This window comes from Salvelinus sp. IW2-2015, linkage group LG6.2 (genome assembly GCF_002910315.2).
Source record: "Salvelinus sp. IW2-2015 linkage group LG6.2, ASM291031v2, whole genome shotgun sequence".
NCBI classification, from domain to species: domain Eukaryota; kingdom Metazoa; phylum Chordata; class Actinopteri; order Salmoniformes; family Salmonidae; genus Salvelinus; species Salvelinus sp. IW2-2015.
In genome coordinates, this window is record NC_036846.1 from 7520812 (window position 1) to 7544468 (window position 23657).

General features: G+C 44.9%; 4 protein-coding genes and 1 long non-coding RNA gene across 11 annotated transcripts in view; 4 read left to right on the top strand and 1 right to left on the bottom strand.

Moving 5' to 3' along the window:
• The window catches only part of LOC111965760 (catenin delta-1), a 41263-nt gene extending 41076 nt beyond the window's left edge, over positions 1–187 (top strand). For all 6 annotated transcript variants that reach the window (XM_023990035.2, XM_023990037.2, XM_023990036.2 and 3 more), the window contains one exon: positions 1–187. This exon is cut by the window's left edge and continues 1632 nt beyond it. The gene's annotated coding sequence lies outside the window, so the exon portion shown is untranslated.
• A 5842-nt stretch (positions 188–6029) lies between these two features.
• On the top strand, positions 6030–8196 carry LOC111965761 (BTB/POZ domain-containing protein 18-like). 2 transcript variants are annotated; one of them, XM_023990041.2, is made up of 3 exons: positions 6030–6227; positions 6834–6939; positions 7012–8194. In XM_023990041.2, exons 2-3 carry the CDS (start codon positions 6837–6839, stop codon positions 7431–7433), a joined length of 525 nt encoding a protein of 174 aa, XP_023845809.1. In that variant the 5' UTR covers positions 6030–6227; positions 6834–6836; the 3' UTR covers positions 7434–8194. The 2 variants fall into 2 exon arrangements, with proteins under 2 accessions (XP_023845809.1, XP_023845811.1); XM_023990043.2 differs by lacking the exon at positions 6030–6227 and having other exon boundaries at positions 6642–6939; positions 7012–8196.
• A 9-nt stretch (positions 8197–8205) lies between these two features.
• On the top strand, positions 8206–12012 carry LOC139027969 (uncharacterized). Its single transcript, XR_011480094.1, has 2 exons — positions 8206–10072; positions 10230–12012. It is a non-coding gene; the product is annotated as an uncharacterized lncRNA (long non-coding RNA).
• A 327-nt stretch (positions 12013–12339) lies between these two features.
• Positions 12340–14748, bottom strand: LOC111965762 (beta-crystallin A1-2). The gene is made up of 6 exons (XM_023990044.2): positions 14685–14748; positions 13940–14022; positions 13716–13834; positions 13371–13512; positions 13060–13202; positions 12340–12928 (listed from the first exon to the last, which is right to left on the bottom strand). Exons 2-6 carry the CDS (start codon positions 14012–14014, stop codon positions 12781–12783), a joined length of 627 nt encoding a protein of 208 aa, XP_023845812.1. The 5' UTR covers positions 14015–14022; positions 14685–14748; the 3' UTR covers positions 12340–12780.
• Positions 14749–16286: 1538 nt separating this feature from the next.
• LOC111965763 (beta-crystallin B1-like) lies at positions 16287–18564 on the top strand. The gene is made up of 6 exons (XM_023990045.1): positions 16287–16338; positions 16681–16775; positions 16911–17029; positions 17210–17342; positions 17567–17709; positions 17877–18564. The coding sequence occupies exons 2-6, from the start codon at positions 16686–16688 to the stop codon at positions 18046–18048; spliced, it is 657 nt and encodes a 218-aa protein (XP_023845813.1). The 5' UTR covers positions 16287–16338; positions 16681–16685; the 3' UTR covers positions 18049–18564.
• The last annotated feature ends 5093 nt before the right edge of the window (positions 18565–23657 follow it).

Genomic DNA, 23657 nt, shown 5'->3' on the forward strand with positions numbered 1-23657 from the left:
TATTCTGCTTTTACCACTTTCTTTGAATGGCAAGAGACCAATTCCACATGCATCATTTCTCGTTATTATTGCCTATTCATGTACAATGATGAACATACCTGCCTTGGTTCTGAAAAGTTTCTTTTTCAGTAAGAATATGTAACTGGCAATACTGTTTTATAAAATAAAGATCTTTTCTCAGACCAGATTTGATAAGATTTGTGTGCATGTGTGACAGCTAGAGATGTGTACTTGGGATAAACATGTCTAATTAAAGGGGTACAGCTTAGGGAGTCTGGTTACCCAGACAAACTAACTCAAACACACACATTCACGCCTTAATAACCATGAAGGCTTGAGCTACGGGTGGTCTGCTCAGTCTTGTGCCTCACTCAGTTAATATGCATCTACTACATTTGAGATGCCTGAAAGGGGTTTCTACCCCTCTGAATTTGCTTTTGAGTCTACACCTTGGCCAGTAAGTCCTAGACATTGCTGTATGTGACCTAACAGGCTAATGTGACCCTGGGGAACATTTTGGCCACAGATGAAATTTGAGTGTTTAATGTGCTCAGCCTTCTTTGACTCATGTCTCACGCTGTGAGACGATACCAGGGGGTATGTGACCAATGAACATGAGCGCTTTAAAGTGTCTCAATGTCCCCTCGTAAACCCTTATCAGTATTCCAGACATCTCGGCAGACAGACATTACAGCTTATGCAGTTTAACTACAGCTGAAGGCTGGATCATGAAGCCTCAAGTGTGTGTGAGCGCACTAGTAGACTTACCATTAGGCGGAGGAGGCAGGGGCCTCATGAGCTGGGCATAGAACATTTCTCAGCTCGAGCCCCTTAATCTGTTTAAAATAGATGTTTTTTTTAACATGGGCTGCYTCTCAATCCACTGCATCTGCTGACGTCAGCGCTACAACGATGTTTGTCAGACCAGGAGACATCACGAAAACCTCTGTAGCGTCCGAACGGTTTGGCCTAGAAATTGTAACTCTCACGAATACTGGTGTTCTCCGTTTTGCTCTACGACCCCAACAAGTGTCACGGGGCTCGTCTGAAGGTAACCRGGTTCCGGGCCGAAAAATTAATAGGGCATTTCCCCGTCAAAGGTATACAGCTAATTCCATGGTAAAAAATATTTTTCTGAGCTTATATCTCAGGTATAGGACACTTCTAAACACTTCCTTTTGACTAGCAGTAAGGCCAAAATCTATGTTTTATCAAATATTTTTTATATATACCTACAAGGGTCCTAAAATTATTCTACCCCCTAGGGCCTCCAAATCACTAAGTCTGCCCCTGTATGAGCATACGAGAGCGAATAAGTGTTAGTGTGTGTACGGTATGCATGCAGCCTATGTGTCTCTCCCTAAATTTGAGGGCACTTAATACAGCAGATTCTCTCTCCTTGCTCCCCTGTTGCACACTCTCCTGTCACTTGGTACTKGAGCTATTTAAAGATGCCACTCTCCTTCATTTGCTCTCTCAATCATGCGCAGTGTCATGTTTCTCCAGAATCCACACAGCAGGGCAGGAGAAGGAAAACTAAAGAACAGATTGAGAAAGAGGGAACACCACCTGCTCCAGATGGCATGTTAGTGAGGATTTAAACATGTTGACTTCAGACCCATGAAGATTCAAGTCTTCAAGTCAAACTTGGAGCAAAGGGCTAAACCTTACCAGCCATGGACTATTGACAAGCACTGGGGGTAACTAGTGTCTGTGTGAGAGAGCAACAGCTACTGAGCACAGGAAGTGTGTGGTGCAAGAGATTAGTGACTCGAACTACAGAATGTTCTTTGCATTTATTTTTTCCATGGATGATTAGCCTAACTGGAGACATCACAGGCTACAAATAACTTAAATATCGAAAAAGTTTTGCATCACTCTTCTTTCTACTACTCCACTATGGATCACCTCTCTCCCCCGTCTTCCAACACGCAGGATGGTTCACCCACCACGTTCCCAGACTCGTCTCGCCGCACCACTCACACTGGTAACCAAGGTGGGTTGGGATCGTTAGTATATGAGGTGGGGGTCGTGTGGGCTCACCTGCGGCCGCTCATACCGTTCTTTCTGATCAGTGCAATGGTCGTGGCAATCATCTACCTAATCCAGCACATTATCTACTCTGGGCCATTCACCGATCCACTCTTCTTTGAGAAATTCGAGGAACGTTGGCCTAGACCCAAACCGCACAAGGATACCTCACCCTCAAACCCAGTCCTTTTCACTGACCCTTTGGAATACACTGGGAATGGAACCCTTTGAACTTGAGTCGTGGAATTCGGATGAATTCTGCCTGTGCCATAGGATTCTATTTGAAGGTGGATCAAAGGTTTTTAGAATCTCCCTGTGGAATTTGCGGTGAAGTTCATAATCAGATCATGATTAGATCTGCATGTGACTCCCAGAGGCTTCTGTCTTTGACTCAATTGTGTCCCTATGTCTGTTCTATTCAACAGCCACTTGGGCTATGTATATATAATGTGCAGATTATGAGAACCTGGAGTCTGGACCATTACTAGGCTATAATTATACTACAATGCTCTAATGTCTTAATCTAGATTTATTAGCCCTGTATAACTGTCTGTCACTGACGGTGAATGTATTTAATGATTTAAATTCCAGTAGGCCTGGCCTAGATCTACACAGTTAATTGTTTTAGATTAATACAATAATCGTAATTTGGGTGAAAAATGCTTAATTGAGGGGGAATAAAGTTTTGGTTTAAAAAAAAAATACTTGTCTGTACAGTTTACAGTCCAGTACACACTACACAAATAGAGAATTTTCATAGACCGTATGCACTCTCTACAGGTGCATTTGTGGCAACCCATTTAGCAGTGTTGCCAGGTCAAGCTCAAATTTGTAGCCAAATGACCACTCAAAAGGCCTGAAACTTGCCCAACTTTTTTTTTCAGCAGCTAGAGAGGAGTTTGTCATTATGGAGACAACTATTGGATAAATGTGCAATCTAAATACTTATGGTCAAATTGCTTCTCTGCATATTTCCCTTTTTATTGGTTCATCACATTAAATGATTTAATCTGAACTATATAAGTGATGGATAGTGAATGGTTAAGAGGTATGTTTTTTTCAGAAAACATTCTTGTGAAATGGTGTTAACACAATGTTAATCATTGTGAAATACTGTTAATTCAAGTCACATTGCTCTAAAATAATTGTATTCCTTTYAACTGGAGTATGAAAAACTAAAATCCCCAACAGTTTGCTTTTTGGATTTTATTTCATAATAAATGTAAATTAATGTATAGAGATAAGTACACCAAAACAGTAGTGCTAGTTTGGTAGTAGCCATCCATCTAGGATGAAATGATCCCCACACAAGTTGGTGCTGCTGCTGCCATTACCCATATGTTGATCTACAGAGAGTAGAGGGACAGACAGATATGAGGTGTGTACTGCTCACCCCCAAAGTGCTGGGTTAGGCCAACCAGGAGCCCCACTACCAGGTTGAAGCCATTTCTTGGACTTTATGGGACACTCAGAAACAGGGTTCCAGCCAGTGAGGTGCCAAAGGAGGTACATGTTGGTGATCCCCATAGAAGTTGCAGTTGCTTCTTGGTTGTGACGTCTGTACTTTCATCAATAATCAACGAGTAAGACTCATTCACAATTTTATTTATTAGTTCCTCATGCCCTGCGGGCCCTATAACTTCATTCATGAGCGCTGTACATTTTGTTCTGGGGAAATTGATTCCCTTCTTTGCAATGTCTTCAACGCATCCCAGGTGATCTAGTTGGAATGCTGGAGTGGCATGCAAAATGTGCAGCGATCTGTAATGATGATTGTTTAACTGTTATACTCATACAAATGTAGCTCCTGAATCAAACAATGTAATTGCATTAGAAAATGGAGCAGCATTTCTCTTGTTTCTCCGTTTGTGAATGAGAAATAAGATCGGCGTGGTGGGCTCGCATTTTTCATCTGCAATACCTACAACCTTTTCGGTCATCTCCCACGATGCTAATACATTCCATTATACCCCGTTCTTCTTCCTAGTTTATGCAAAATTTCCCCCCATTTACCTGGCATTCTGACAGTTGAATCGTGTCTAGACAGTAAACTAGCGTGTTAAATCTGTTCGTTACTCTGTCCTCGCCACGTTGCTTCCTCCCTGAATTCAACTTTCAGGCCAATGTTAGCTAGCTACATACTCAGATAGAAAGCACATTGATGGATCCTCTCTCTTACACTGTTAGATGTAATGGATGTCTCTCCCTTGCTGTAATGATTGGTAGGACTGGGGGCGATCAGGATACAAAGAACCACGCAAATAATAATGTTGAGTGAGAATTATGAAGCTAGCTAGCTAGCTAGTGCTGCTGTTCCTTGTTGAGTCTCACATCACTTGTCATGATATGCGCGCGTGCTGTTAATCCTGATTGARGTGACTCCGCTGAGCTGCAGCATACTCAACAGTACTACACACTCGATGTGATAAATATATTTTCCAAGGCATCTGGAACTCTCATGCCTAAACCTTAATAAGTGTGAATTGTTTGCTGTTAAAGACTGTGTGATACCCTCTATATGCAATATCCCAGCCAAGGAAAAAGTAACATACTTTGGGATTACCATATCTAAGGATCAACAGGAAAGATGCTCATTAAATTTTATACCTATTATTGAAAAAAACWAAAAGAAGTTGAACCATTGGTTGCAGAGGGATTTATCCTTGAAAGATCGAGTATTGCTTTCTAAAGCTGAAGGTATCTCCAGACGTACGTATGCAGCCCAGTCCCTATATCTTGACAACAAAATAGGTAAAGTGGTTGATCAGGTGCTTWTCAACTTCATCTGGAAAAATCGTACACATTATATTAGGAAATCTGTCGTTATGAACTCATATGAATATGGTGGTCTCCATTTTTTTTMTTGATTTTCCTACAGATAAATTGTTTTAAAGAATCCAACTTCAATTTGGAATTTCATATCTTCTCCCGTTTTGGTGGCCTCAATTTTATGTTACTTTGTAACTATAACATTGATAAGATTCCTGCAACATTATCTGCTTTTCATAGACAAGTATTCTTAGCGTGGTCGTTAATATTTAAACATAGTTTTTAATTTTTATCTCGTTACAATATCCCTGTAACACCTAGAGAGTTCGCCATAGTCTTTGATGCTATTCCATCTGGAACTCTCATGTTGTTTAGAGGTGTAGCCAGACCTCACCTTCTTGACCTACCCTTGCTTAATCCYGTTGACTCTCCAATGGGGAAATTATGTTTCTCCTTGCTCCCTCAGAACAGCAGATCTATACGTGCTTTATTTCAAAGGGATATTGTATCCATTCCTTATGTCACAAGTTACTGGAATACATTGGTKACTAATATCTGTTGGGAAAAAGTCTGGTTGTTAACACACAAATACTTGCTTGTTAACAAGGTCAAAGAGGTCTCTTTCAGAATGATCCATAAGTATAACCCTGTGAATCKTTACCTGAAGAAACTCAAAAAAAMACATTAACATTGATTGTACTTTTTGTGTTGAGCATCCAGAAACAGTTTCACATTTATTTTGGCATTGTCTACATGTAAAACAATTATGGAAAGATATTCACAGTTTTATAATTGTTAATATTCTTGATGACTTTTGTTTTTTTATGGGAGAATGTGCTGCTCGCGTTTCCTTAACCATAATAAAGAMAAAGATTTTTTTTTAACCTCAAATCTAATTGTGCTAATGGAAAATTTCATATTCATAAATGTAAATGCACTAATAAAAAAAACACTCTTCCGTGTTTTCTATAAGGATTTCGAGCAGTACATTAATAAGACCATTCAACATTCTTCGAATAAGAAAGCAGTTAAAACAATCAATATGTGTGTTTCTTTTAAGGTCTTTGTATAATCTGTAATTTGTTGTACCCCCTAGCATATGTTATCATTGTCTATTTGTGTACTTCTTGTATGTATACAGACTATTCTACATTATAACAACAACAACAAAACAGTACTACACACACCCCTCCGGTGTATATGAACTCGTAACATGGCAACCCTGCTATTCAGCGTCAAATCAGTGACCTCTGTAAATTGTCAGTCACAAGGAGGCTAGCCTTCGGTCAATTAAGAGTTAAATATAGGGAGAAAAAAATCATKTTTTTAAAAACAAATTGTTTTAAACTTTTATGCACTTAGCATTGTCGATGCTTTGACGTCTTATTTTATTTGAGAAAAATGACATATCGAATGACTGGATAAAGGTGAGTAAAGTGATGCATGATTTTATTTCTGTAAACTATCTTTAGCTAGCCTAGCTAACGTTAGCCGCTGTTGCAATATGTTGTCTTTTAATTTACGTTTACTAGTTAGCTAATCACACGGCTAAGCATCCGTTATTTATATCATGCTAATGGAGGGTGCACTTCAACAAACTATTTTCACCACTTCAAATAATATCTATATACTCATTGCTTGAGTCGAGTGTTGGTAGCTGGTGCGCTTCGCACAGCTAGCCAGTTAACGTTCTAATTTGGCTGTGATTGTAACTTGTCAGCCATCTGTCAACTCACCGCAGGTGTGCGACCAATTTAAGTAGATTGCAATTCAGCTGACAATCGATGCCTTAATATTTTCCCATAACAGAAAATTATTGTGGCCTACATTTTAAACTTTTATTAAGTTATTATGCCTTTAATTTGAACTCAGAGAAATGCTTTTTTACAGCTGATTGGCAAATGTGTCATCTGATGTAGCCTAATTAACAAATTCAATTGAATAGGCCTATTGTAGTAAATCATCCTTTCATCTCACAACCTATATCCCACCRTTCTTCCATTCATCCCTCCATCGACTCTCCTCTCTTTTAGTGAATGTGGCGGTATCAGAGGCCAGGGTTTGAGGCCTTACTCCTGGCAGAGCTTCAGAGACAGCAGAGGTGCAGACAGTTCTGTGACACGGTGCTCCGAGCAGACGGTATGGAGACACACACTTATAATGTAAACATGCACACCATCCTGTTCATCCATCTCTCTCTCCCGCTTTCAGGGGTGTCAGTACCGGCCCACAGTTGCATCCTGTTCACCCTAAGCCCCCAGCTGTCATGTGCCCTGTCCACCTCACCGGCACCTCCCTCTGGGCAAAGCCACCTACTGGATTTCCAGGCTTTTGGGGCATGCACCCTGGTGAGGCTGGTGGGTCTGCTGTACTCTGGGGAGATGGTGGGAGAGGCGGAGAGGCAGGAGGGGATTTCTGCTGCTCCTAGGCTGGGCATCCAAGGACTGGTGGAGGTCGGAAAGAGGGATGACAAGAAAGAAAGGGAGGTGGAAGATGTGGTCCATCAGTCAAGGAGAAGAACGGGTCCAAGCTTGGTGGAGGAGAAGAGACTGATGGAGTGGGTATCACAAAGGAACGTGGGGGTGCAAACGGACAGAATAGTCAAACGGACTGTCTGCACGGCAGAGCAGTGAAGCTCAGACAGAGAGAAAGATGGGAGGAGAAAGAGGGAGGAGAGAGAAGAGAGGAGGAGAAGCACTCACCATGAGTCTCGGAGAGAGGATGAAAACGACTCCGGGACTCAGGCATGTGAGTTGAAGGGAAATGAGACAGACACTGGTGACTCTAACAGTGGCTTTTCCACTGGGCTRGTCTGTTCCACTGTGGACTCTGATCTCGTGACCTCACTCACTGGTTCAGCTGGGCCAGTTTTCCTCAGTGCGTCCCATGTTGATGATGTCATCCCTTTCCAGGGAACGGAGGCCTCTGGTTCTGTTGTCCCTGTTCCCCTCTCCATACCGTTCCCCCTTAATATCCCCTACATCCCTCTGTCTCACCTGCTTTACTGTCCCCCAGCTGATAATCACACCCCTAACAATCCCCATCCTACCATCTTCATGCCTTCTGGGGAATCTGCACCCATTTATTTCCTCCCCTCTCCCCTCTCCTCCCTCATCCCTTTATCCATCTCATCCGTGACCCTGTCTACGTCTGACCCAGAGCATGTGACCGAGGGGCGCCACCCCTTCACCTCTGACCCCCAGACATGGAGGATGGGGCTACCAGGAGGAGAAGGCCTTGGATCAGGGGGGAGGGAGAGGCAGAAGGGTTTGAGCGCTTCGAGGGAAACATCGCTGGATTCATCAGTTACTTCCTCCCAACCACAGGAGGAGAACCTGAGAGGGAGGCGGGGCCGGAGGAGGTGGGTGGGAGGATTCAAGAGGGGGGGAACTGAGAGGAGAGCCAGGAGGCAGAGAGGAGGAGGAGGTGGTGGTAGAGTGAGAGGAGCCGTGAAGAAGGGGTCTGAGGTTGAGCAGCCGGTGATGGAGGTGTCCCAGAGAGCAAGACTGTGGAAGTGGGGGGTCCAAGCCTGCAGGATGGGGAGGGGTGGTGGCATGATCAGCAGTAAACTACCTGAAGCCCAGGGAGCTGATGTGGGAGATCACCGGTATGGAGGAGGAGAGGGGTGGAGCCTCGCGGCGAGGCAGAAAGAGAGGGAGGGGCCAACAGAATGCAGGGCAGCAGCTTGTCCCGGTGAGTGACATCTGTCTGCCTTCACATACAGTCACACACACCTCTGTCATGACATATCTATTGGGTTTTATAACTGTGTTTGTGCATTCTTCACTTCCCCATGCTGTAAATTGTAATAATAGTGTATTGTGTGCTAAGTTACATTTAGTCACAGTAAAGTCCTCTCCTTCAGGATGGCTTCCCAGTGATTAAGAAGCAGAGAAGTCAGGTCAAACCCCTTCCCTGCCCCTGCCCTACCCCTACCCTGCCCTACCCCTACCCTGCCATACCCCTACCCTTCCCTACCCTTCCCTGCCCTACCCATGCAACTCTACCAGGCTCTGACCTACAAAACAACATCACCATCCAACCCCCCAACTCCGTCCCCATCTCCCTGCCCCTTACCTGACCCTTGCCCCGTCCCTCGTCCACACTGCCCCCCTCCCCATTCTGGCCCCCCCTCCCCAGGAGGACTCTGCCGAGCAGTTTGACCGCCTGCTGGAGGACATCATGATGGGCCTAGACTTCGCCTGTGGTGGTCGCCAGGACGCCGGCAGGGGCGTTGCCGTAGCAGCTCCTAGCGCCATGGACGCTGTTCCCGAGGTGACCGGTGCGGGTGACCGTTCTGGAAGTGCCAAGTTCCTCAGAAGTGGGGCTGCAGCAGCATGTGGAGAGTGAGCTGAGTGACATCCTGGATCARTTCCTCAGMTCGTTTGAGCAGCAGGTGGCAGCATCCAACCCAGTGGCACAGGCACAGGGAGAGGGGGCTCGGAGCACAGCCAGCCTCTCGGAGCCTTACACCGCTCTCAGGAACTATAGTGGAGCCCAGATGGTGACCAGCACAGCTGAACACAGAACTCAGAGCACTCAAGTCAGAGAAGAGCAGAGCTACACACACACAGCCTATACACACACCTCTAACACTGGGCAGAGTAACACACACCTAGCCCAGGTATACATGCCTCAACCAGAACCCAGCTACACACACACAGCCCACGTAGAGCAGTGTAGCACAGTCACACACCCCGCACACACACACACCTCCCTCTCTCTCACACATCACCTCTTCCATACTCAACTCCTAACAGTGTCCAGCCCACCTCAGCTCTACCCCCTACCAGTCTGCCACCCAGCCCAGGGGAAGAGAGGAAGGTGATGACCAGAAGATGGTTGCGAGGCGAGATCAACATCCAACCTATAGTCTGGCCCAAGAAACGTCATGGGGAGAGGACCAGACTACTGATCAAGAAGAAGAGGAGGATAAAGAAAGGGTACTCCGTGAATACGAGGAACTGCGAGATTGTGAGTGGTCCGTTGCCGGATGTGGATGATGTGTTCCTGGGTGTGTCTGTCCGTACAGGCGAGGAGCTATGCCAACCCGAGGATGCTGCCAGGGAAACGCCTACCCCCAGCAAACTGCCCAATCAGGTCACTGATGCGTTGCCAGGTGTGTGTAKAAACAAACAAGATGCCATGCCAGCCTGCAGTGTGCGTTGTCAGAATGGAGAAGGCTGTGTTACCAGGGGCGGAGTCTCTCACAGGCAAATGCCCACCCCCAGTCAACCGCACAATCAGGTCGGCTGAGAAGATCAAATCTCAGGTGAGAGACTTTCCTCAACATTTGATGTTATGAAACATCTGCTACTATTTACTCAGTATACTTCATGCATTCTTCAGTAAATTGTTAGCCGTGTATAATTTGTATAGGTGTTTTATGGCTGAGTGGTCTAATTATAGTCAGTGTTGTCATCTCTCAGACCAAGGCCCGGCCAGCATCAGTCTGACACTACCAAGAAAACCCCACCCCTACCCAATCCCCCGATCAGCCCAATCAGAACCCCAGAGGTCAGAGTGCCCAGCCAATCAGACAGGGCGAGGAGGTTGTGAGGTGAGTGTCTGGGGCAGTGGCTATAGTGAAGAGAGGGAGAGGCAGACCACCCAGAAAGAAAAACGTCAATGGTGTGTGTGCAAAGGTTACATCTGCTCCAGTTCCACCAGAACAGACCAGCCTTCCCGCAGAACAGACCAGCCGAGGGGCAGAAGCAAAAGAAGAGGAGGAGGGAAGAAGCCTCAGCTGGAGTGGGAGAAGGGATCAGACCCAGCAAGGACAAGAAACAAGAGTAGGAGAGTAAAGGAGGAGAGGACAAAGGGAAGGAAGGAGAGCGAGACCAAGAGTGCATGTCCAGAAGTAGAASTAGTCCCGCTGGTCCAAACGCTCTCAGACCCTCACCCTCCCATCTCTGTTCCAGAAACCCCAGCCTGTGGAGAGCAGGTACACCCAGAGGACAGAGAGGAGTCTGGGAAAGAAGTGACAACAGAGGAGGAGGAGGAGGATGTCGATGTCATCCAGGAAACCACCTCCTCAGCCTTCCAGAAGACCAGGGAAGTCCTGCAGACACAGTGCAGAATGAAAGATGGAGAGGAAACGGGATGGGCCATGTTTAAACCATGAAAGACTGATCAGACAGAAGAGAGGGAGACCCGGATGGACAAAATAGATGTTGAAGACATCAGAGCGATAGAAGATTCTGATGAAAGTATTGATGTAGATGGAGAAGAATGGATGACAGAGCAGAAAAACAGACCGAACTCCACAACCCACCAATTCAAATCGGAGAGTGGAAGGTCTCAGTTCAGATGCATTCTGGGATAGTAAAAGCCTCCAGTCTCCCATCCTTCACATTCCATCCGAGAGGTGGACATCGAAGGGTCAACAGGAAGCTGGTAGGAAGAGGAAGTGGATGTGTTGGGGGGCTTTAGCGCCTCCCCAGTCCCTCCTATCATACTGCCTGGCTCCTGGGGGGAGGGGCTTAGTTCTGATGAGGAAGAGGAGATTGATGTCATTGGAGGAGAGTTGGACCACGCCCCTTTTATTGGATATATGTCATCTCTGCTCTGACTGAGTCCATACACACGGTATCCTACATTATCGGTCAGATTATCACACTCAACTCTAATCTGAGTTTTCATGATTGTGTGGCATGATTGTGTGGTTGAGTTCCTCCAAGTTACCAATTGTTAAACAAAAGAGGACGATTGGATGTTGAAAAAAAAATTGGACGTTTTTGTTGTACCTTTTTTCTGCCTCACCTTGTCTTTAGAGCTCTGTGCTTGAGTTCTAGTTTTCAGCACTTAGATCGTCAATTATGAATGTGTTTTACACTGTGGGTCAGTTGTGCTGTTTGTCTACATCTCACTGCCCAGACCTTTACAACATCATTGTGTTGAAGTTTTCAATGACGCGTGTAGGAAAAACACCAGCTATATTTGCCTCTTGTGCAGAGGAGTTTGGGTTCATTCATATAGCAAATYTTTCGTTCTGAGTTGCCAACAAATCAGGTTTTACACTGCTGTTAGTTCAGTTTCACAGCAATTGTCGACTTTCATTGGTTGAGTGTCGATCATCACAGGCCTACATCTTCCGATTCTGCTTCGGATTGTTCTAGAATGGAATCACGTCAGGTTTGTCATTATTACTGTTCTCCCCAGGTGTTTGACTGTTTTCTGTTTAAAAACCAGATTAAAGATATTCTTAACGTGTCCTTGTGTGAATATATTTTAAGTGCGGCCTAAATAGCTGAGATGTTTATCACGGTGTTGTAGTGTCTTTAAGTGGTGACAGTAATCTGAGTGGATACAGCAAGGCTATTCATTTTTTTTTTTAAAGCAACAGGTTTATTTGAAGTAGTTTTTATGTTATATCTATGTTTATCAGAGAGTTTGACATGCAGTGTACAAGCCCTTGGCTTATTACATTAGACCCAAATAGCACATCTTGAGACGCTGCTATGTTGAATCCCATATGGTGTTTATTATAGATGATCCTACACACACACACCGCATAATGATAGGACAGGCCTGAGTGACTGAAGTGAACATGAGTTTATTAGTTAACCTTTGGTTCAACCTCCTACACACATCACATTAGAGCTGCACTACGGTGGTCGCCATCTTGAAACTGGTGTCTGCTGATGCGTTGACCTCTGGTTCGAGCAGGATGTGTGGCTCTCTGCTCAGCCCTGGTGACCTGGACAGGGGTTCGGGGTTCAGGTAGTACAGCGCGGGTGTGTGTCTGTGTGTGGGTGCTCTACCCTGATAAAAATAAACAGTGTGTTATGTCAGTGTATGTGTTCCTGTGCTTTACCGGTGCGATATAGTCTCATCGTACCTCGGGGCGGCTGTGTGTGTCAGTGTTATGTGGTGAGTCGGTAGTTAGGGGCAGCTGGTCTTCCCGTTGGGGGGGTAAGGGGTAGAGCAGCGTCTGGGCTGGGGATTGCTGTCCGTGGGCCTCTCAGCCTCTAGCCCCTCTTAATGCTGGATACGGCGGATAGACTGGATCTGGGGGGTCTGGGAGTGGGAGCCCCAGTTCTTCCAGTGCTGGTAGTCTCCACTGTGTCTCTCACACTCCATGATGTACTGCTGGCCCCTGTAGCCGGGGTACTGGTAGCACACAAAGCTGGGGGATAGCGATAGGGGATATTCATTTAACACTAAGGTTTAGTATATCATTCGTGTGTGCAAAGTATTAAACCACAGCTGTTTGCTAACACGTGGTGTGTGTGTAGTGAATAATAGACGTTAACTTACGCGCCACACTGCACGTGCATGGAGCCGACCTCGGGCATGGACCAGCCCATAGCCTGCAGGGAGGGGTAGTCATCACACAGCTCAACACTGCGGCCCATGAAGTTCTCTCTCTCAAAGATCATCATACGACTGCTCATGTGGGACTGAGAGAAAGAGAGGAAGGTTACACACACATAAATATGACCATATTCCAAGAATTTGGGAGTTTCTCAAGGAAGGCCTTAATAGAATGTATCTGTTTGGCAGACATAAAAAAAAAATGCATTGATTCTCTTTCACATCTCCTCTTTCTCACACACTGTGGTACTCACAGCACAGTAGATGGGACGCAGGGACATGAGGCGCTCCACGTGGTAGGACAGGGAGCCACTGTAGGCGTCCCAGTGGGGGTACTCTCCTCTCTCCAGGATGAACTGCTGGCCCTGGAAGTCATGGTGCTCAAAGCCCACCCAGCTACAGGGGGGTGAGAGAGATATTTTACACATTGAGATATTTTACACGTTGAACTACCATCTTATACACCCACATTGAACCAGCCACTATAAACAAAATAACTCACTCATCCACACAGACAGACAGATTACACACCTGGATTCCTCTGTCCATAAATAAACATTCCCACTAAACAGATGGCGTAAACACAGTGTGAAACTCACGCTCCACTCTCCACTCTGATGGAGCGGATGATGTCTAGACCACACTCGTGGATGTTGCAGCACTCAGAGGTGAACTCCTGGCACTTGCCCTGGAAGTGCTCCTGCTCGAACACAGTCACCTACAGAGAGAGAGAGATGGGTGGGGAGAGGGAGAAGAAATGGAAGATGAGAAGAGGGACATTTAAGGTGACAGAGCCCATCCCACTTATGCAAAGGTYTGTTACCTTGAAGAAAGGAGCCACGCCCATTCCTGAGTTGACAAGGGATTGCATCATTGGTGATCTAGTGGTTCTGTACATCTTTACACCTAAGAGGCAAGAGTCACACGTTCCGTTACACAATCTTCTCAACTCTCCTACACTCTATAAGTCACCTCAACGCCAACAATCCACACAGACAGAGTAACATTATATTTTATTACATTCTATGTTATTCTATAATCAAGGCTTCACACTGGTTTTCAAGTGAACATGCCACGGGAAACAACCTCTCTAAAATGTTTCCCCTTTAACACTTCTACTATGCACTATTTGGAAAAAAATGTCACTGCATAGTCTCTAATGAGCTGAAGTCATACTAATGCCGATCAATTAATCTATGATAAAGCTACACGATATTTTATCTAACAAGCTCGCTCCCTGTTATAGCCAATCGTATAAAATAAATAATACGCAACAAATCGAGATTATTGTGAACTAACAGTAAAACATCAGATCGTTTATTGTCCATCCAAGTTTGTAGGCRACACCAGAATAGGCAATATGGAGCCACGGATCAGTTAAACGAGTCTATACATTATGTAGCCAATCTATGCAATGTGCACTGCAGGTTAACGTGTTGTTTCAGGGTTAGTGCTTTTGGTGAGTTTTAAATGAATGTGTAAACGCGTCTTGAATAAGCCTGTTATGACCTATCTGACTGACTGTCCCTATAATTTGCATTAAATGCGTTACGGAGTTGGCACCTTACCTAGTTTGGCACTTATTCGTGATGAGCTCGGTAGTGGCACGCGCCTAACGCTATCTCGCGTAGAGCTTTGAGAGAACCTGGCGCTTCAGTTTTATATGGACCAACGAGAAGKGCGCCCCTTGGAGCGCGTCCATGGCGCAGGGCTTTGGTACGCGCACAATAACTTTTTCCCACCTAGAACACTGGCCAACAGCGCGCTCCTGTTCTTTCCTGTCATTCCATCGAAACTGCGCGACACGCCAGCTCAGCATATACTATGGAACGTCAGTCCTCTCTGTGCACAGCGATCGGGGTTCGCCCTGAATGGGAGAGGAACAATAGCGGCCCGGTCAGTTCGTGCTGGTCAGCAGTCCGGTGTGTGGCAGTCACAAAGGCCGGGATAGAGGTGGAGGATGTGGAGATTAAAGGGGCACAGGCACCGTTTGGGTAGAGAGAAAAAGTCAGTATACAAATATGTTTATAATTGAATATGGACAGGATAGAAACGTTTGAGAATTAGAAAGTTTGACATCTATATGTAATAGTATCTCATTAGTCACTAAACACTTAGGACAACACAGAGATGTTTTGCCCCCTTTCACAGATTCCATGGGTCACACACACACACACACACACACACACACACACACACACACACACACACACACACACACACACACACACATCCTTGTGAGTCCCCATTCATCCTTGAGTCATATACATGGTACCCTGGCCCCTTAAGCACAGTAAAGTCCCCCCCAAAAAATTGCACCACACAACTTCACTCCTCACACCTCATCGAAATCATACTGACACCTTATAGACTTAACACTCTCTTAATCAAAACCCGGTAGTTTGATCATGTGAGGTCCAATAACGCATCAATTAAAAAATATGTGTTAATGACTTGCTTCAGGCTTGAGCTCCCATTCAACTGTTTCAAAKCCGATGGGGATGAGACGAGACTCAGAGAAGACATGACCAGAAATGTTCTGTTTGTAATAGAAGTTGGTACTGATTATGAGCAGATGATTAGCACACTTCACATGTCCTCCCATGTAAATAGTGAGCCTATTCAGTAAATATCCTCCTACCTATTCAAGCTAGCTTTTAATGTTTGATCACTTAAAAACAACATATTTTACATTAGTATGTAATGGTTTTATGTATTGTGATAGTTTGTTCTACTTTTTGTTGTATTGTTGCTGTTATTCTTTAGTTTTCTACCTTATTGAGCGTGGGAAATGTGCTCCTCAAAATGACATAGGATCAATATTATTATGACCATGAACACAATATATGTACAGGTCTTTGTCACAGGTTATACCAGAGTGCGAAAAACGTCATCAGTTGCTTATCACAGATCCTGGTACAGTGTTATGTCTCTATCTCTCAGATACTTTATCTGTTTGTGGTAGATCCTATCATCAGTATTCCACTATCAACCCCCCTCCAATCCTTCTCAATTAACTATGGATCTCATTGGTCCCTGTGGCTGGTCCCTGTGGCTGCCCCCCCCCCCCCCTGACGTCCCTCTCTTGATGATGCGTGGTTCTGACCTCAGCAGGTTTGTTTCTCTGTCTCTAATCCTCCTCCTCTGGGCGCCAGCGTATAAAAGGGCGGGGCGCGCTCTGAGCCACAAACACTCTCTGAGTGAGGCAGATCACACACACAGGTAAGAGCAYCAGACACACACGATACACATGGTGGCACCTGCATACACAGGTAAAGGGAGTAGGGGGAGAAAGATGAGTAGCAGCTGTTCAGCAGCAGTTTGACTTTGAAATCAGTAATTAGAAGTCGCTATGTTACATTCATATTATACATCACTATATTAAACATGTAGACTGCATCCCCAACCCCAAATATCCCTCTTCCCCTGATAGCATCCATTCACTCCATKTTCATCCCTTATTGCTATTTCCATACATTTTTTGTATTCCCAACACATTGGATGTGTCTTCTTGACTGTTTTGAGACTGTTTCATTCTCATCCCCCTCTCTCTRTCTCTTCCAGTCATCATGTCCAGTGATAAGTCCAAGGCTGCTTCCCAGACCGACGGGAAGGCTGCTCAGAGCAAGAAGTCTGAGATGGGCATGATGTCCTACAAGGCAAGTAGTCCCCAACTAACAGGACTTCTCCTGGCTCCAATCTAATGGAATATCATTGGATCACTGATACAGCCAGACACTATCTGTGTTGATGATATACTTATGTCTGTTTCTCTTTCTCTGTTTGCCCCTCAGATGTTTGTGTTCGACCAGGAGAACTTCCAGGGTCGCATGGTCGAGATCAGCAACGAGTGCATGAACGTGTGTGAGATGGGCATGGACCGCGTCCGCTCCCTCCGCATTGAGTGTGGACCGTAAGTCAACCTCTCCAGTTTTTTAWACTATATATTAGTTTCTATTAATGTCCTGCTATTCCTGTAGCTTTGATGGATAATGGTAGAAGTAGCAGTATCATTTACAGTTTTTWAAAATCCTAATTAGATATGTAAACACAGCTGTCTAATAAAGTAACACTGTCTTTCTATCCTGTATAGCTTTGTGGGCTTCGAGCAGATGAACTTCTGTGGCGAACACTACATTTTGGAGAAGGGAGAGTTCCCCCGTTGGGACTCTTGGAGCAACTGCCAGAAGAACGACTACCTGTTGTCCTTCAGYCCCGTCCGCATGGTGGGGACACTCCTCTCGCCTTTCACCATCTCTCTCTCTCTGTCATCTGTTCTCTAATTTTTCTCACTTATACACATCCTCTCTCTTTGTGACTTGCTACCCTCTGATCTCTCACTCTGCCTTTCTTTACTCTCTCTCCATTTTTGTCTCTCTCCTGTACATTTCTCTCCTTCTGAACACCTCCCTCATTCTCACACACCTCTCTCCTTTCCCCTCTCTCTCAGGACCCCGAGAAGCACAAGATCTGCCTGTACGAGGTTGGGGAATTCAAGGGCCGTAAGATGGAGATCATGGACGATGACGTTCCGTCTCTGTTCTCCTACGGCTTCACCGACAGGGTCGGCAGCATAATGGTCAGCTGCGGAACGTAAGTGTTGCTATGGAGATGGAAAAAGGAATTAACAGAGTTTAAACTCACAACTAAGAACACATAGATCTAGAATGAAAAGATTGTAGGAGAACGGCTGTTATTTTAGTGACATACGTAGTGACTTGCCTAGTGACATAATTTGGTCTTCTCCTTTTTCCCCTCAGCTGGGTGGGCTACCAGTTCCCCGGATACCGCGGCTCCCAGTACCTTCTGGAGAAGGGCGACTTCAAACACTTCAACGAGTTCGGCGCCCGTCACCCCCAGTTCCAGTCCGTGAGGCGTATCCGCGACATGCAGTGGCACCAGCAGGGATGCTACACCATGGCCAGCAAGTGAGGCTCAGGGAAGGAGAGAAAGAGAAAGAGCGGAAGAGAGGGAGAGGGGCGGAGGAAGAGAGAGAGGGGGAGAGATGTCTGAGGCCTTGCCGAACCCCTGGCTGAAGCATACCATCTGAAACAACAAGGGAGAGGGTTGACGTTAAAAARCCCCCACTCTTTGAAACCTCAATTGAAGGACCACCTGGCTACAGAACACCTGAAGAKAACCCCTCCATCATTCTCTCTCTACTCTTCTCTTTCTCTCCTGTGGTCCGACCTTAGCTTTTCCCTCCTTCARCCCCCCTAGCTTTTTCGTCCCCCATTCCTTTCCCCTGCAGTCCATTGCAGCACCAAAGAGGGAACGAGAAATATCTTGCTGTTTTACACATGATTCTCGGCTCAGGGTATGATGCACCATGGGAAAAMAAGTTTCAATATCCACCCCCCACTTCCTAACCCTGTGTATCGCACACCCTCTCTGCTGTACAGAATCCTGGCCAACTTTTCAATAAAAATGAAAATCTTGATTTCAAAACGTTGTCTTTGCATTGTGACCGATAACCCTCATGACCAAGATGACACTGTATGAATAAAAGTGCTATAACAGGTCATAACATGAAAATCATATCAGTACAGATTAGTCAATGTTGATGAAAAGYTCATCAAAATACACATATCGATAGGAGAATATGAAGTCAGAGCTGAGCACTGCAGATCATTTCCAAAGCCACCCTTTGCCTTGATGACAGCTTTGCACACTCTTGGCATTCTCTCAACCAGCTTCATGAGGAATGCTCTTCCAACCGTCTTGAAGGAGTTATCACATATGCTGAGCACTTGTTGGCTGCTTTTCCTTCACTCTGTGGTCCAACTCATCCCAAACCATCTCAATTGGGTTGTGAAGGCCAGGTCATCTAATGCAGCACTCCATCACTCTCCTTCTTGGTCAAATAGCCCTTACACAGCCTGGAGGTGTGTTTTGGGTGCTTGTCCTGTTGAAAAACATGATAGTCCCACTACGCGCAAATCAGATGGGATGGCGTATCGCTGCAGAATGCTTTGCTAGCCATGCTGGTTAAGTGTGCTTTGAATTCTAAATAACTCACTGACAGAGTCACCAGCAAAGCACCCCCACACCATCACACCTCCTCCGCCATGCTTCACGGTGGGAATAACACATGCGGAGATCATCCGTTCACCTACTCTGCTTCTCATAAAGACAAAACGGTTGGAACCAAAAATGTGGACTCATCAGACCAAAGGACAGATTTCCACCGGTCTAATGTCCACCGCTCGTGTTTCTTGGCCCAAACTAGTCTCTTCTTCTTATTGGTGTCCTTTAGTAGTTGTTTCTTTGCAGCAATTTGACCATGAAGGCCTGATTCACGCAGTCTCCTCTGAATAGTTGATGTTGAGATGTGTCTGTTACTTGAACAGTGAAGCATTTATTTGGGCTGCATTCTGAGGTGCAGTTAACTCTAATGAACTTATCCTCTGCGGCAGAGGTAACTCTGGGTATTCCTTTCCTGTGGCGGTCCTCTTGAGAGACAGTTTAATCATAGCGCTTGATGGTTTTTGCGACTACACYAGTTCTTGAAATGTTCCAGATTGACTGTCATTTCACTTTGCTTATTTGAGCTGTTCTTGCCATAATATGTACTTGGTCTTTTACCAAATAGGACTATCTTCTGTATACCAACCATACCTTGTCACAATACAAATGATTGGCTCAAACGCATTAAGAAGGAAAGAAATTTCACAAATTAACTTTTAACAAGGCACCTGTTAATTGAAATGCATTCCAGGTGACTACCTCATGAAGTTGGTTGAGAGAATGCTAAGCGTGTGCAAAGCTGTCATCAAGGCAAAGGGTGGCTACTTTGAAAAATGTCAAATATATTTTGATTTGTTAAACACTTTTTTGGTTACTACATGATTCCATATTAAATAAAGGTAAAAAAAATAAAGAAATAATATGCGTTATTTCATAGTTTTGATGTGTTTACTATTATTCTAAAATGTAGAAAATTGTTTCAAAAAATAAAAACCTGGCATAAGGTGTGTCCAAACTTTGACTGTTACTGTATATGTTAACACATATTGTTAAGATGTATTGTAACAARAAAGGACATATCCACTACCGTTCAAAAATTTGGGGGCACTTAGAAATGTCCTTGTTTTTTAAAGAAAAGCTATTTTTTTGCCCATTAAAATAACATCAAATTGAGCAGAAGTACAGTGTAGACATTGTTAATGTTGTAAATGACTATTGTAGCTGGAAACGGCAGATTTTTTTATGGAATATCTACATAGGTGTACAGAGGCCCATTATCAGCAACCATCACTCCTCTGTTCCAATGGCACGTTGTGTTAGCTAATCCAAATATATTATTTTAAAAGGCTAATTGATCATTAGAAAACCCTTTTGCAATTATGTTGCACAGCTGAAAACTGTTGTTCTGATTAAAGAAGCAATACAACTGGTTTTCTTTAGACTAGTTGAGTATCTGGAGCATCAGCATTTGTGGGTTCGATTACAGGCTCAAAATGGCCAGAAACAAAGCACTTTCTTCTGCATGCGCCCGGCCCACCACAGGGGTTGCAAGTGCGCGATGGGACAGGGACATCCCTGCCGGCCAAACTCTCCCCTAACCCGGACAACCCTGGGCAAATTGTGTGCCGCCCCATGGGACTCCTGGTCACGGCCATCTGCGACAGAGCCTGGTCTCGAACCCAGAATCTGTAGTGGCACAGCTAGCACTGCGATGCAGTGCCTTAGACCACCGCGCCACTTGGGAGGCCCTCCACAAATTGATTTTAACAAACAATTTGTCCCCCAAAAATGTGGCCCTTGGTTGAATTTCAAAATCCCGATGTGGCCCTCGAGTCAAAAGGTTTGCCAACCCCTGCACTAGATGTTGGAACATTGCTGCGGGGACTGGCTTCCATTCAGCCAAAAGAGCATTAGTGAGGTCATGCACTGATGTTGGGCGATTAGGGCTGGCTCGCAGTCAGCATTCCAATTCAACCCAAAGGTGTTCGATGGGGTTGAGGTCAGGCCAGGCAAGTTCTTCCCCACAGATCTCAACAAACCATTTCTGTATGGACCTCGATTTGTGCACAGGGACATTGTCARGCTGAAACAGGAAAAGGRCTTACCCAAACTGTTGCCACAAAGTTGGAAGCACAGAARGTCTTGAATGTCATTGTATGCTGTAGCGTTAAGATTTATCTTCACTGGAACTAAGGGGTCAGCCCGAACCATGAAAAACAGCCCCAGACCATTATTCCTCCAACAAACTTCACAGTTGGCACTATGCATTGGGGCAGGTAGCGTTCTCCTGGCATCTGCCAAACCCAGATTTGTCCATTGGATTGCCAGATGGTGAAGCATCACTCCAGATAATGCGTTTCCACTGCTCCATAGTCCATTGGCAGCGAGCTTTACACCACTCCAGCCGWCACTTGGCATTGCGCATGGTGATCTTAGGCTTGTGTGCGGCTGCTCTGCCATGGAAACCCATTTCATGAAGCTTGATGAACTGACTTGTTGGAAAGGTGGCATTCTATGACAGTGCCATATTGAAAGTCACTGAGCGCTTCAGTAAGGCCATTCTACTGCCAATGTTTGTCTATGGAGATTGCATGACTGTGTGCTCGATTGTATACACCTGTCGGMAACAGMTGTGGCTGAAATAGCCAAATCCACTAATTTGAAGGGGTGTCCACATACTTTTGTATATATAGCGTAGATGAAAACTCAGGTACACCTCCTATTGCATCGCACAAGAAAAGTTTGGGAAGCCCATTTTTTACGAGCATCGACAGGCCAGAGACAGCCAGGCTAGTTAAATGGGCTGAGGAAACTCCCCCCCAAAATGTTTGATGCATGCCAGCAAAGCCACTACACTAAACAATACATTAATTGCACCGTGACAAACGGTGCACACAAACTCTTAGAGCCTACATAAAGCTGTCCCAACAGCAGAGTCCCAACAGCAGTCCCAACACCTTACCAATGCTACACCTGGCTATCAGCGGAGCCTTGTCTGGCAGTGAAACAGTTTATTCAGCCTAATTTACTGCATTTAAAAAAAAAGCATAGCTGATATGGCTGAATTGCTTAAACAATTGTGGTTTCTACTGACAAATGAGATGTACAAACTACGGCATAAGGGGACGATGAGAGGATAAGAGGCAATCCGTAATTTCAAATAAGACATTAATGAGTGAGCTAGGACGAACGTAGTCAATTTAGCTATTTGTTCTGCACTTTTTAAATGTCCAGCGACATAATTCAGAACATGGGCTGTTCTTATAGTACTCTCCCTGTACAACAAGTCAGAACCGTAGGATAAATAAAGGGGGCATATAAGCATAGAATGAAAGCTSTTACAATATTCAATGATGACATTTCTTTAAAACAGGCTATAGGCTACATGTACACCACCAAGTCAGAACAGTAGGCTAAGTTATGAGGGGAAAAGGGACCAAATTATTAGGGTGAGGCACATTGAWTACTAACAGTTTACTACACAACATACACTTGGTATTACTTTKTTAGCTGCAGTCTATATATCTCCCTGGCATATTACAGAATTTATGCAGCAGCATACAAGAGATTTCTGGACTCACCTTGTTGTGCTGTGCTCACTTGAACAAGGTGGCGCGGTGGTCCTTCGTGGGCAAATTTTGTCATCAAACTCTGTCATTCTTTGGATTTATGGTGCTTTCAAAGCAACTGGGGGAGGGGGGGGGGGGAACAAGGTTGAATCATACGTCAGTGATCTTCAGGACGGGGCTCTAGAAGAGGCCCAAGTTCCCGACTTGCAATTTCGAGTTGGATGACCGATTTAAAACGATTTTTCCCAGTCGGAGTTTGTTTTTTCCAGAGTTCCCAATCTCTGAAGTCTGAGATTTCCCAGATTCCCGTTCTTTGAATGTAACAGACGTCATGCTGTATTGACAGCATGGCCAATGTTGAATGTTTATCCTTTTAAGCTTGAAAAAGAGGACCCTTAAACCCAGACTTGGACCACACACCCACTCCACTGAATAGCAGGCTAGTGATTGCTTTGCAATGCTTGCAGTTAGCCACTGATTCCTTCCAAACCACTCATTGTTGAATTTGCAGTTTCTAACTTGTTGTGTAATGTTTATGTCAATGGCCAATGACACAGATGTTTATCTATAATTTCTCTTCCTTATTTCTCTTCATATGACAAGGATTGAAAAGGATTTGCCAGTAGATTGTCGACTTGATTCATGATGATGACTGCGAGCTTCTAGCTAAGATTTTGAAAGTATGATGTTGACATGATCAGTCCAATCAAAGCTACAGTAAATATAATGTGATTTGACATAATTTTATCTGTGGCCAACGACCTTGAGCCTTCTGAATGAGACTTCTAATGTAACTCTATGGCAGCACCCAAGGGGCTTGAAATTTTTAGCTCTACCCTTAGATTTGGCAGTACGTAGTGTCCCCATGAGTGACAAACACTGAGCCAATCCAGGCGCAACTAGAGAACATTACAACCCTACACTCCGTATTTTCCGCTGGCTACCCCACCACCGCAGAAAGCACTGAGCTACTGTAGACTGAAACACCTTCATTTTGGAGCTGCC

What these genes read in the sequence shown, in the direction of transcription:
- LOC111965761 (XM_023990041.2), top strand. Translation starts at nt 6,837, where the DNA reads ATGTGGCGGTATCAGAGGCCAGGGTTTGAGGCCTTACTCCTGGCAGAG. An exon ending in CACGGTGCTCCGAGCAGACG is followed by an intron (nt 6,940 to 7,011) that starts GTATGGAGACAC and finishes TCCCGCTTTCAG; the next exon opens with GGGTGTCAGTACCGGCCCAC.
- LOC111965762 (XM_023990044.2), bottom strand. Translation starts at nt 14,014, where the DNA reads ATGTACAGAACCACTAGATCACCAATGATGCAATCCCTTGTCAACTCA. An exon ending in TGCGTCCCATCTACTGTGCT is followed by an intron (nt 13,203 to 13,370) that starts GTGAGTACCACA and finishes TCTTTCTCTCAG; the next exon opens with TCCCACATGAGCAGTCGTAT. An exon ending in ATGCACGTGCAGTGTGGCGC is followed by an intron (nt 12,929 to 13,059) that starts GTAAGTTAACGT and finishes GCTATCCCCCAG; the next exon opens with CTTTGTGTGCTACCAGTACC.